The sequence below is a fragment of the Bufo bufo genome, chromosome 7 (assembly GCF_905171765.1).
Source record: "Bufo bufo chromosome 7, aBufBuf1.1, whole genome shotgun sequence".
NCBI lineage: Eukaryota > Metazoa > Chordata > Amphibia > Anura > Bufonidae > Bufo > Bufo bufo.
Window position 1 is genome coordinate 222,326,730 of NC_053395.1, and position 14,327 is coordinate 222,341,056.

A 14,327-nucleotide genomic window follows, 5' to 3' on the forward strand; every position below is an offset into this window, starting at 1 on the left:
ATCGGATGCGGATCCATCTTTGCAGATCAAGTAGCTTAGAGTGCGGCGAGGACTCATATGATATTATGTCTATTTACGTAAAACTGGACGGCCCCTTTTAAAATATCGCTCTATGGGTTTGTTATGCAGCCAGAGAGTGAATGTTCTTAATGGCTGCCTAGGGTCGTTTTTGTGCATCATAAAATGACCCCCTGAACTGGGGCTGCACTGATCTTCTCAAAGGCATCGAGGGCCACGTCCGCAAACTTCCTCTGCTGCAGAACCGGGCTGGTCCGGTAAAACCTCTGAAACATCTGGGCGAGCTGCCCCCGGGAGCAGTGTCCTATGAACTGCTTGACATTCAACGCGGCCTGGACGGATCAACGCGGGGTCCAACCTACAATTCCATACAGAGATGTAAGCATGAGAGCTTCAGGTCTTACACTCCAGTCACATCTAAAGCTGCATTCAGAATTTCACGGGGTAGGGCCTCACATGCTCTAGCGGCCTGCTGCTTGTTCAGGGTCTTTACAGCATGCTGTAGAGGATATATAGTGTGTAAGGCATGGACGCTCTCTCATGCAGAAAACAACTACAAATCCCAAAAAGCAATGTAGTCAAGTATTTGGGGGCTGATGGCTCGCAAGCGGTGACAGAATTCTGAGTGCAGCTCTGGGAGTGACTACAGTATAAAGCATATATGTAGCATATGAAAATCTAAAAAAAAATAAAAAAGTGTATCAAAAAATAAAATATACAATATAGCAGCAAAGTGCAGAAACAGCCTAGTTCTTCTAACACTGAGTTTTGTTACAATTCTATCCAGTGTAGACAGGTCAGGGGAGACGTTGTAGCAAACTCCCAAGACAGTGAGGGAGATTTGTGCTGCTGATCAGTTTAGCTCACAGAGGATTGTCTTCATTGGATACAATTTGTACAAAACCCTCAGTTATAGAATCATTTGGTCCATGGAGGTTTTCACCCTCTGGCTTTATCAAGTATGTTTCCAATTCAATGACAGCAAGCAGAAATCTCGATCATGGGTAACGGTATATATTATAAACATAGATAACTTTCATTAAACAAGATTAAAAGGGTTTTTCCAAGATTTTACTACTGATGACCTTCCAGAGGATAGGTCATCAGTATATGATCGGTGGGGGTGTGACGCCCAGGACCCCCACCGATCAGCTGTCTGAGAAGGCAACCGGCGTTCCTGTGAGGCACCCCGCTCACTAAGCGCAGCGCCGCACATTGTATAGCGGCTGTGCTTGGTATCGCACTCAGCTCCAGTCACTTCTATGGGCTGAGCTGATCCTAGGCCACGTGACCGAAGACGTGACGTCACTGGGAAAGCTGAGAGAGGCCGCGACTCTTACAGGAGCGCCGGTGCTTTTCCAAAGGCTGAATCGGAGGGGAGTCCCGGGTGTCAGACTCCCACCGATTCAGATACGGATGACCTATCCAGAGTCTCGAAAAAACCCAGTTAAGCTTCAGTCGCATACAACCAGAAATTGTCTTTCGAGAGCAGTCCGACACCTCTCTGTCCTACCTGTCAATGTGATTGGTTGTCATGAACACAATGCGCGCTTCAGTGGATGCCACGCCGTCCAGAGCGTTTAACAGACCGCTGAAGGTTTAAGCGGCCAAATCCTTGATATGCGGTGGGATCTGCAAGGTGAAAGGTGACCTTAGATCAGCTAGACGGGTTTGGTGGCTTTCCAAAGCGGATCGTGCTTCACTGCGGTGTAACGCTCTTATGTAAAGGTTATTTCTGTCACTAGAATTTTCACTATTAAACTGTCTGAGATTAGCGATGTGCGGGTCAGCTGTACCTAACTCTGGTATCTTGTGATCAATCGTGCCCCGTTACTGCAGAATTCTTACTTTTATACATGCAAATTAGCCTCTAGGAGCGGGGGGGGGCATTGCTCCTGCTCCTAGAGGCTCCGTTCTCCCACCTCAATACTCGCCCTCCAAGTCTTGATTGACAGGGCCCAGGCAGCGCCGTACAGTATTTGGCGCAGGCACAATGAGGAAGCTGGCAGCCGGCGAGCATCCTTCCCTCACCGCGCCTGCACAACGGGTGGCAGGAGATGCGAAAGCTGCCTGGCCTTGTCAATCAAGACTTAGAGGGTGTGTATTGAGGTGGGAGAACGGAGCCTCTAGGAGCAGGAGCAGGAGCAATGCCCCCCGGGCCCCCCCCCCCCGCTCCTAGAGCTATTTGCATGTAATAAAAGTAACGAATTCTGCAGTAACGGAGGCATGAATAAATCACAAGAATAGCAGAGTTAAGTGCAGGCTGACATTAGTACATCGCTAATGGCAGCCAGTATAGGGGGCTCGTTCACACGATTGTGCCGTTTATGGCGGTCCGCAAATTGCCGATCTGCAAAAAAACGGATTGCCGCCGTGTGCCTTCCACAATTTTCGGAACGAACAGGAGGCCCATTATAGAAATGCTATTCTTGCCCGCAAAACGGACAAGAATAGGACAGGATTCATAATTTTTTGCGGGGCCACGGAACAGAGCAACGGATACGGACAGCACACCGAGTGATGTCCGCATCTTTTGCGAACCCTGAAATGAATTGGTTCCGTATACGTAACGCAGAAAACGGCCCGTATATGGAACGCAAAATAAGTTTGTGTGAACGAGCCCTAATAGTGAAAATTCTAGTGACAGAAAACCTTTAACTAGGATATCAGATATTTTTGGAGATCTCTGGGGGCTGAGCACGGTATCTCACGTCTTCACTCTACAGGTTCTCTAAAAAAAAATTACGAAACCTAAAGGGGTTATCCCATGATTATTGTCAAAAATGAAAATCATACATCATTAGTACATAATAATCTATTTCAACAAATAGAACCAGCCCTGGACCTGACATGGATCCAGAGATCTCCCCATTCCTTGCTCTTTTACATTTATATCAAGCTGACAACTCAAGGGGAGTGTCCTTACTGCTGCAGCTCATGGGGTGTGGTCCATGCTCTCCCTATCACAGCTCAGGGGCGTGTCCATGCTCTCCCTATCACAGCTCAGGGGCGTGTCCACGCTCTCCCTATCACAGCTCAGGGGCGTGTCCCATGCTCTCCCTATCACAGCTCAGGGGCGTATCCATGCTCTCCCTATCACAGCTCAGGGGCGTATCCATGCTCTCCCTATCACAGCTCAGGGGCGTGTCCATGCTCTCCCTATCACAGCTCAGGAGGCGTGTCTCAGCTCTCCCTATCACAGCTCAGGAGGCGTGTCTCAGCTCTCCCTGATCACAGCTCAGGGGCGTGTCCATGCTCTCCCTATCACAGCTCAGGGGCGTGTCCATGCTCTCCCTATCACAGCTCAGGGCGTGTCCATGCTCTCCCTATCACAGATCAGGGGCGTGTCCATGCTCTCCCTTATCAGCAGCTCAGGGGCGTGTCCACGCTCTCCCTATCACAGCTCAGGGGCGTGTCCACGCTCTCCCTATCACAGCTCAGAGGAAGTTGAAAGATGAAACTGAGCATGTGCGGGCCATCTCAGTGAGCAGGTCAAAGAAATAAGAAAAGCTGAATAAACAGCAGGTGGCGCTATACAGATACATTTCATTGAATAAGAGTCCATTCACACATCTGGAAAATTGGTCCGCAAAATTGCGGAACCGATGCGGACCCATTCATTTTCAATGAGGCCGCAAAAGATGCGACAGCACACCGTGTGCTGCCCGCATCCACTCTTCCGTTCTGCGGCCCCGCCAAAAAATAGAACATGTCCTGTTCTTGTCCACAGACACGGACAAGAAAAGGCATTTCTATTATAGTGCCGGCCATTTGCGGTCCGCAAAATGCTGAACGCACATGGCCGGTGTCCGTGTTTTGCGGATCCGCAATTTGCGGACCGCAAAACAGTTGCGAAGGCGTGAATGGACCCCTAACTCAGTAGCTATAATAAATGTTTAATTACACGCAATTACAGAAGTATTCAGATCCATGGGCTGGTTTGAAAGCTGTGGAATATTTTTCGTGGGACAACCCATTTAACCCCTAGAGGACCAGGTTAATTTTGCGCTTTGGTTTTTCACTCCCCGCCTTCCCAGAGTTTTTTTTTTTTCCATTCACATAGCCTTATGAGGGCTTATTGTTGTAGTTTCTAATGGCACCATTTACCCAGTTGCTCGCTTCCATACATCATACTAATACTATGTATGTACATAGTAAGGTCGTCAGAATAATATTAACAATAGGATATAAACTTTCTTGACACTTACTCTCTTTGGCCAGGTCTCGACTCACAAAAGCAGCATCCACGTCCTCTAGAGAATGATGCTCTGCTGCGGAGCGACGCTCAGGAGGTGGTTGAGCCGGTCGTCGGAGAGGCTGTTGTCACTCAGGCTCATTAGACAGATGCTGTACTCAGCTCTCCGGCCAGGCTGTACTGAGAAAACACAGAGACGGCGGGCGTCTCGTGAGAGATGGAACCAGGGAGTAGTCATCGAGCTTTGTACATTTTCCTCTAAAATAGCTACCCCCCTGAGTCACAAGTCTTAAAGGTTTGTTCAGTGATTTGTATTGATGACCTATCCTCAGTGAGATAGGTCATCAGTTACTGATCGGTTGGGGGTCCGACACTCGGCACCCACGCCGATCAGCTGAGAGTGCCGCTTCCTGTTCATTACACTGAACTTGCTCCACAGGAGATGACGGACAGGTGTGATGACCAAGAAGCGGCGCATGGTTGCAGCACCTTCTCGTCAAACAGCTGATCGGCGAGGGTGTCGGACCCCCACCGATCACGTACTGATGACCTATCCTGAGGATAGGTCATCATTATAAAATCGCTGCACAACCTAGTTAACATTGAAATGTCCCCCACATCTCTTGCTGCAACGTACAGATAGTCACAATGTTACTTACATGAAGCTACTCTTCCCACATCAGGCGGCCCATAGAGCAGGTATCCTCTTCTATACGGGATTCCTGGAATAAAGCAGAATGATCACTGAGAAGTCCAAAGAGGAAATACAATGACCGTCACCCCAACCGCACAGGCACTTGCCTCGGTCACTGTACCACTTGGGATTGTCGATAAATCCTTTCACATCCTGAACAATCTTATCTGAAATCCCTTCTTCTAGCACCACAGAGGTCAGGGGTCGTCTGCGTCTTGGAAAACCAAATGGTCGCCATTCAGCACCCAGAGCAGTGTACATGATCGTCTTCCCCTCTTGCTGACGCAGAGCAAGTTCTCGAGCTGTATGTAACAAAAATAAATAAATCTAATATTCCATTTAGGAGCAGTATTATAGTAGTTATATTCTTGTACATAGGAGGCAGTATTATAGTAGTTATATTCTTGTACATAGGAGGCAGTATTATAGTAATTATATTCATGTACATAGGAGGCCAGTATTATAGTAATTATATTCTTGTACATAGGAGGCAGTATTATAGTAGTTATATTCTTGTACATAGGAGGCAGTATTATAGTAGTTATATTCTTGTACATAGGAGCTAGTATTATAGTAGTTATATTCTTGTACATAGGAGCAGTATTATAGTAGTTATATTCTTGTACATAGGAGCAGTATTATAGTAGTTATATTCTTGTACATACGAGCAGTATTATAGTAGTTATATTCTTGTACATAGGAGCAGTATTATAGTAGTTATATTCTTGTACATAGGATCAGTATTATAGTAGTGATATTCTTGTACATAGGAGCAGTATTATAGTAGTGATATTCTTGTACATAGGAGCAGTATTATAGTAGTTATATTCTTGTACATAGGAGGGAGTAGTATAGTAGTTATATTCTTGTATATAGGAGGCAGTATTATAGTAGTTATATTCTTGTACATAGGAGGCAGTATTATAGTAGTTATATTCTTGTACATAGGAGGCAGTATTATAGTAGTTATATTCTTGTACATAGGAGGCAGTATTATAGTAGTTATATTCTTGTACATACGAGCAGTATTATAGTAGTTATATTCTTGTACATAGGAGCAGTATTATAGTAGTTATATTCTTGTACATAGGAGCAGTATTATAGTAGCTATATTCTTGTACATAAGAGCAGTATTATAGTGGTTATATTCTTGTACATAGGAGCAGTATTATAGTAGTTATATTCTTGTACATAGGAGCAGTATTATAGTAGTTATATTTTTGTACATAGGATCAGTATTATAGTAGTTATATTCTTGTACATAGAAGCAGTATTATAGTAGTTATATTCTTGTACCTAGGAGCAGTATTATAGTAGTTATATTCTTGTACCTAGGAGCAGTATTATAGTAGTTATATTCTTGTACATAGGAGCAGTATTATAGTAGTTATATTCTTGTACATAGGAGCAGTATTATAGTAGTTATATTCTTGTACATAGGAGGCAGTATTATAGTAGTTATATTCTTGTACATAGGAGGCAGTAGTATTATAGTAGTTATATTCTTGTATATAGGAGCAGTATTATAGCAGTTATATTTTTGTACATAGGAGCAGTATTATAGTAGTTATATCCTTGGACATAGGAGCAGTATTATAGTAGTTATATTCTTGTACATAGGAGCAGTATTATAGTAGTTATATTCTTGTACCTAGGAGCAGTATTATAGTAGTTATATTCTTGTACATAGGAGCAGTATTATAGTAGTTATATTCTTGTACACAGGAGGCAGTATTATAGTAGTTATATTCTTGTACATAGGAGCAGTATTATAGTAGTTATATTCTTTGTCAATTATCTTTTTATTGAAAAAGGTCAAGATCAAAAATACCAAGCTGACATTTCATACAGATAGGTATAAAGATATACAGTATACAACACTTCTGAGAATAAGCACATCCTCTTATTAGGTCTGCAATCCAAATGTGCGCATATCATAAAACCACATGTCAGACATATATATAGCCTAGTTATAACCTTTAGTATGTGATCAGATAATATAGTAGTTATATTCTTGTACATAGGAGCAGTATTATAGTAGTATTATTTTTGTACATAGGAGCAGTATTATAGTAGTTATATTTTTGTACATAGGAGCAGTATTATAGCAGTTATATTCTTGTACATAGAAGCAGTATTATAGCAGTTATATTCTTGTACATAGGAGGCAGTATTATAGTAGTTATATTCTCGTACATAGGAGGCAGTATTATAGTAGTTATATTCTTGTACATAGGAGCAGTATTATAGTAGTTATATTCTTGTACATAGGAGCAGTATTATAGTAGTTATATTCTTGTACATAGGAGGCAGTATTATAGTAGTTATATTCTTGTACATAGGAGGCAGTATTATAGTAGTTATATTCTTGTATATAGGAGCAGTATTATAGCAGTTATATTTTTGTACATAGGAGCAGTATTATAGTAGTTATATCCTTGGACATAGGAGCAGTATTATAGTAGTTATATTCTTGTACATAGGAGCAGTATTATAGTAGTTTATATTCTTGTACATAGAAGCAGTATTATAGTAGTTATATTCTTTGTACATAGGAGCAGTATTATAGTAGTTATATTCTTGTACATAGGAGCAGTATTATAGTAGTTATATTTTTTTACATAGGAGCAGTATTATAGCAGTTATATTCTTGTACATAGAAGCAGTATTATAGCAGTTTATTTCTTGTACATAGGAGGCAGTATTATAGTAGTTATATTCTTGTACATAGGAGCAGTATTATAGTAGTTATATTCTTGTACATAGGAGCAGTATTATAGTAGTTATATTCTTGTACATAGGAGGCAGTATTATAGTAGTTATATTCTTGTACATAGGAGGCAGTATTATAGTAGTTATATTCTTGTATATAGGAGCAGTATTATAGCAGTTATATTTTTGTACATAGGAGCAGTATTATAGCAGTTATATCCTTGTACATAGGAGCAGTATTATAGCAGTTATATTCTTGTACATAGGAGCAGTATTATAGTAGTTATATTCTTGTACATAGGAACAGTATTATAGTAGTTATATTCTTGTACATAGGAGCAGTATTATAGTAGTTATATTCTTGTACATAGGAGCAGTATTATAGTAGTTATATTCTTGTACATAGGAGCAGTATTATAGTAGTTATATTCTTGTACATAGGAGCAGTATTATAGTAGTTATATTCTTGTACATAGGAGGCAGTATTATAGTAGTTATATTCTTGTACATAGGAGCAGTATTATAGTAGTTATATTCTTGTACATAGGAGCAGTATTATAGTAGTTATATTCTTGTACATATGAGGCAGTATTATAGTAGTTATATTCTTGTACATAGGAGGCAGTATTATAGTAGTTATATTCTTGTATATAGGAGCAGTATTATAGCAGTTATATTTTTGTACATAGGAGCAGTATTATAGTAGTTATATCCTTGTACATAGGAGCAGTATTATAGCAGTTATATCCTTGTACATAGGAGCAGTATTATAGTAGTTATATTCTTGTACATAGGAACAGTATTATAGTAGTTATATTCTTGTACATAGGAGCAGTATTATAGTAGTTATATTCTTGTAAATAGAGGCACAATTATAGACATATTATACTAGACGCTCTTGGTTATACCTTCTTGCAAAATGTTGAAGAAAATGTCACGATTGGTCCCAACTGCAGTGAAAGTGACAGACTCCCAGGGGGTTCCAGTGTGTAGGTCAATCATCTGTTTCTCACGATTTCTCTCTATTCGAATCCACTTGTTTCGATACCTTGAGGAAAAAAAAAAGATAAGGTTTAATACATCACATGGACATGTGAGAAAAATCCTGTGAGTAAAGATTAAGGTGACAGATTGATCATTTATCCCTAATATAAAAAAGAAAAACATAAATATAAGTCCCTGAATCTTCCTCTTCTGCCAAGTTGCAAAAAAAGTGAATTGAACAGTTTTTTTTTAGCTACATCTGGGAAGCGGGAAGACAATCAGTATTAGGCCTCATGCACACGACCGTATGTATTTTGCGGTCCGCAAAAAATACGGATGACATCCGTGTGCATTAAGTATTTGGCCCCTAATAGAACAGTCCCTATCCTTGTCCGTAATGCAGACAATAATAGAACATGTTCTATTTTTTTGCAGAACAGAAATACGGACATACGGAATACCTTCTGTTTTTTTTGTGGACCCACTGAAATGAATGGTTCCGTATACAGTCCGCAAAAAAAAAAACAGAACGGACACGGAATGAAAATACGTTTGTGTGCATGAGGCCTTTGACCGATTAGATTGGCCTCCTGGGTTCTCACCCATAAAGCAGATACATCCATCAGGTGGCTGGAAAAGCTGGATGGCAATCCGTCAACATGGGTCAAGATGGGCATATTGTTCACCTACAACCGAGGGACATCTGAACAGAACTTTTTACACATCCTCTTAATTTTAAGCGAAAATGAAATCCTAAGAGATGAGTCGGGGGGGGCACTTACCAAATAAAGTGATTTCCAGGACTGGGCACAAAGTCAAACTTCGTGCTGATCCGGCCGCTCTCGTGCTGCAGATACGACGTCTCTACGCTCAGATGCTGAGTACGTTTGGCGTGATGGGAGATCCAGCTGAGCAGCCATTGGTAGCTCTTGTCTTTACTGGGGACCTCCAGCGTAATCATGTAATGTCTTCTGAAGGCCACCATTCCTAGCTGGGCACTCTTACGGGCCAATGCCAAGGCTGTGCCCACACCAACCAGACCGAATCCTGCCCCAAAGTAAGGGTTGTCCTTCAGGGCCGCCAGGAAGTCCGAAAACGGCATTTTGACAGGTGTTGGAATTCACTGGGGTGGTTATCTCCTCTGAGACATTCTGTCAGGAGAGCGGGAGAACCTGGTCAGTGTTCTGTATGTTGCTAGAGCTCCAGTGCCATTGGGTCCATGGTGACATACCGTCGTCATATGATCGTGTCAACCAATCACTGGAGAGCGCAGGATTGGATTATGTCATCATTGACCCAAAGATAAAGTGCAGCTGGAAATAAATTATAGTTTCGTTTTTTTTTTTTATTTATTGAATTTTTAATTCAATAAAATGTCCAAGTAAGAGACACCCCTTTAAATGGTTTCCTATGGCGGCAACATTGGCGACTTTGGCTATATTCACACGAACTTGACGCAAAACACAGATACCGGCCCAGGTGCGTTCCGCAATTTGCGGACTGCACATGCCGCCGCTATCATAGAAAATGCCTATTCTTGTGCGGACAAGAATAGGACATGTTCTATTTTTCAACACTGTGTGCTGTCCGCATCTTTTGTGGCCCCATAGAAATGAATGGCTACGAACCCGTCCCACAAAATTGCGGTAACGGATGTGGACTCATTCGTGCGGTCGTGTGAATGTAGCCTTCAAGAATTTTTCCAACGGTCGGTGGGGTTCTGACTTCCAGAACCGCCCCTCCCTGATCAGCCGTATGAAGAAGCCACGGCGCAGCAGTAAGGACTGCGGCCTCTTCCTAGATCAGTGACGTCACAGTTATCGGCCACATGATCTTGGCGCAGCTCAGTCCCGTTCAAGTGAATAGCCTGGGCTGCAAGACCAAGCATGGCCAGTATACTATGTACAGCGCTGCGCTTGGTAAGCTGCTGTTTGATCGGTGAGGGGGCCAAAAGTCAGACCACTGCCAGTCTAATATTGATGACCTAGTTTGAAAATAGGTCGTCAATATTAAAAACACAGAAAACCCCTTTAATACTACATCTCCCATGATGCAAAGTAGTGGAATGGGCCTGGGCTGCAATAGTAAGCACAGCCACTATACCAGGGATGGCCAACCTGCGGCTCTCCAGCTGTAGCAAAACTACAACTCCCATCATGCCCAGACAGTCTACAGCTATCAGCGGGGCATGGTGGGAGTTGTAGTTTTACAACAGCTGGAGGGCCGCAGGTTGGCCATGCCTGCACTATACAATGTAGGGCGCTGGGCTTGGTGAGCTGTGGTCTATTCACACAGCTGATGGATGGGTGCCAGGGTGCCGGACCCCCACCAATCAGATATTGATGACCTTTCTCGAGGACCAAGTCATCAATATTAAAGGGGTTATCCGATTCCTGAAATGCTGCACCATACGCCCGGGCCGCTCACACACAATACACTCACCTTGCTCCCTGGCACCCTTGTCGCTCCTGGTCTCTGCACGGCCACAGCTGCTTCTTCCCCGTGTGTGTGTGGGGGGGGGGAGGCGGCGCGGCCAATGGCAGGCGGCAATGGGGAGAGCCTCCCTAGTGTCACCCCGCGATGCTAGGGAGGCTTGTCCCCGTCACCGCTGGCTGCACCCCCTTCCCCCAACACTGGATGTTTTCATCCGCACACGGGGAGAGGCAGCGGCGGCCATGCAGAGACCAGGAGCGATGCGGGTGCCATGGAGCAAGGCAAGTATATTGTGTGTGAGGGGCCCGCATTTCAGGGGTTGGATAACCCCTTTAAACTCCCAGAAAACCCCATTAAAGGGGAACCTGTCATTAGATTTTTTTCTATGTAAGGCTACTTTCACAATCTGCCGCATGTACTCCAGCAGAGAACAGCCTGACGGAATTCTCCGGATCCGGCGCTGCTGGAAGCAACTGGTATACCCGCCGGCCTCATTAAGTATAACGCAGTCCGGCGCAGATCTGGCCGCATTCTGGAAAAAATTTCGAGATTCAGCCAGGCACAAACCACTGCACTCTGCGGCTTGTGTATGGCCAATTCCTGGCATTGTCCTGCCGGAAGTGGCGTCCGGATCGCAGGGCCGCAGATGTGAAAGAAGCCCAACTGACCACCTGCCCCTGCTGCTCACCTCGGACGTTTTCCATTCCTCGTCTTTAGAGGCGTTTTGTAAAAATCACATCTTGAAAAAGTTGCTGACTTGACCGAAATGCATAAACCGAAGTCAAGGGGGGCGTCTCCTTCCAAAGGCCGAGCCATGGAATCGCAGCTCCAGCTCTGACTGGCATCCCACTTGCCTGACCGCGGCACCACGAGCGCCTCTGAAATGTCACGCATGTGCGGCATCTCCTAATTCCTTCGCTTGTCCTGGCAGCTCTGCCTCAAAAACTCACAGCGCATGCGCCAGAACCAGCGGGTAGCCTCACAGGGCGGGTGAAGGAGACACAGCAGCATCGTGGGCAAGAGAACGGATTCCATAAAGCCATCAACCTGTCTAAGATCATGTTCACACTTCACACGACCGATTGTGAAAATCCACCTGCAAAATTCTGCGCTTTTTTTCAATGAGGTTTTTCTGCACAATATTATTATCCGATGAGTGTTCAACACAAAACTGCATTTTCAGCTTGTGGTTTCCGGCGCGGACCTGCGCAAAAAGATGCGCGGAAACTGCACAAAAACAAGCCGACACATATGGAGAGTTTTTCTTTTTGATGCTTCCAATTCATTTCAATGGGAGATTCAGCGTAGATTCTGCCCAAGATGGGATTTGCTGCTTCTGCTGGCGTCCCACTGAAATGAATGGGAGGCTGTTTCGAGGCACTTTTTTTAGAGCTGATTTTGGAGGCAGAAATGTGCAGCTTAAAAAACCTCAGTCTGAACAGGCCTGAAGTATAACACGAAGGGCTCGTTCACACGACCGTATGGCTTTTTCAGTGTTTTGCGGTCCGTTTTTCAGTTTTTTTTGTTTCTGTAGTGTTTCCTGTTCCTTTCCGTTTTTCCGTATGGCATATACAGTAATTACATAGAAAAAAATTGGGCTGGGCTTAAAATTCTCAATAGATGGTTCTACAAAAACGGAACGGATACGGAAGACATACGGAGTACATTCCGTATGTGTTCCGTTTTTTTGGCGGACCCATTGAAATGAATAGTTCCGTATACGGACTGCATACGGAACTGAAAAAACGGCCCGTATACGCAACGCAAAAAAGTTCGTGTGAACGAGCCCCAAGTCCTCTTTCACACGACAGTTTTTTTTTTTCCGTTTACGGGCTGTTTTTTCTAGTCCGTATATGGAACCATTCATTTCAATGGTTCCGTAAAAAAAGTGGAATCTGTTCCGTATGAATACCGTTTCCGTATGTCCATTTATACCGTTCCGTTAAAAGATAGAACATGTCCTATTATTGCCCGCAAATCACGTTCCGTGGCTCCATTCAAGTCAATGGGTCAGCAAAAAAAAAACTGAACACATACAGAAATGTCTTCTTTATCCGTTCTGTTTTTTGCGGAACCATCTATTGAAAATTTTATGCCCAGCCAATTTTTTTCTAAGTAATTACTGTATACTGTAAATGCCATACGGAAAAACGGAACCGAAACGAAAACACAACAGAAACAAAAAACTGATCCAGAAAAAAAAAGCCCCGGCAAACACTGAAAAAGCCATACGGTCGTGTGAACGAGCCCTAATTTGAGCTCATAGCAGGGTGCGTGTCAAGACAAGCGAGGGGCATTAAGGGATAACTCGTATCCACAAGATTTTAGAAGCGCTGGCGATGACGTGGATGAGCCATGGGGGGCGAGCTTAAGGAGGTGACTCCATGACCCTGGAATTGTAAGGAGCCGCCCCAGTGACTCCAGGGTAGACATTTCGGTCTAGTTGGAAGCTTTTCCAAAATGTGAATTCTGCAAAAATGGCTGTGAAGAAAGTATACAAAAATAAATGAATGGAAACTGTCTGAGGTCAGCAGCGAGGTCATGAAACGAGGCACGCAGGCAAAATCTGATGACAGGTTCACTTTAAAAAGTTGCCGCATTGACCGAATCATCTAGAAAATAGAAACAATAATGTAAACAATAGAAATAATGAATATTTTACAATAATGAGAAAACAATAATAGGAACCTGTCACCAGGAATGTGCAATACAATCTGCAGGTTATAGAGCAGGAGGAGCTGAGCAGATGATACACGGTCCTGGGGGGAGATTTAGTAAAACGAGTATTGTATTCATGTAACCTCACTGATGGTTCTGAGGTTAGAGTCATGTGGGTGGTCCGATCAGTGACTGACAGCCAACTCTGCATGCAGGGAGGGTTGTCAATCACTGATAGGACCGCCCCCATGACTCCGAACTTCCTAAGCCCAGACTTAGGAGGATTTTTCTAGAAAAAAAATACAAATTATGCATGATCTTTTCTCAAAAAACTATCCCTCATCTGCTCAGCTCCTTCAGACTGCGCTGCATTTACTGCTGACAGGTTCCATTTAAACAGCACATAAAATGACTGCACCCCCTCCCATCTGTTATATCAGTATGTATATCTATATATACACTAGGTACAGTATGGATACAGAATATCGCACACATGACGCAGAATAACCTGTTTCAGGATCACAGGAAGCCTCCACTGGCTCCAGAGGTCACAGCTCTTCTTCTGCTCTACATCCTATCAAGCATGTGCGCGCCACTTCCTGCTTTGTGCGTTCCACGCCTCACTTGGCTTTA

The 14,327-nt window shown here is 43.6% G+C and overlaps 1 protein-coding gene across 1 annotated transcript; it reads right to left on the reverse strand.

Moving 5' to 3' along the window:
- LOC121008621 (mitochondrial chaperone BCS1) lies at positions 1-14,294 on the reverse strand. The gene is given in 13 exon segments (XM_040441280.1): positions 1-159; positions 162-189; positions 192-338; positions 340-376; positions 1,532-1,617; positions 1,619-1,650; positions 4,227-4,277; positions 4,280-4,393; positions 4,873-4,935; positions 5,015-5,209; positions 8,528-8,667; positions 9,386-9,754; positions 14,203-14,294. Coding segments are annotated over 12 exon segments (1,251 nt in total). The 5' UTR covers positions 9,706-9,754; positions 14,203-14,294; the 3' UTR covers positions 1-121.
- Between the last annotated feature and the right edge of the window lie 33 nt (positions 14,295-14,327).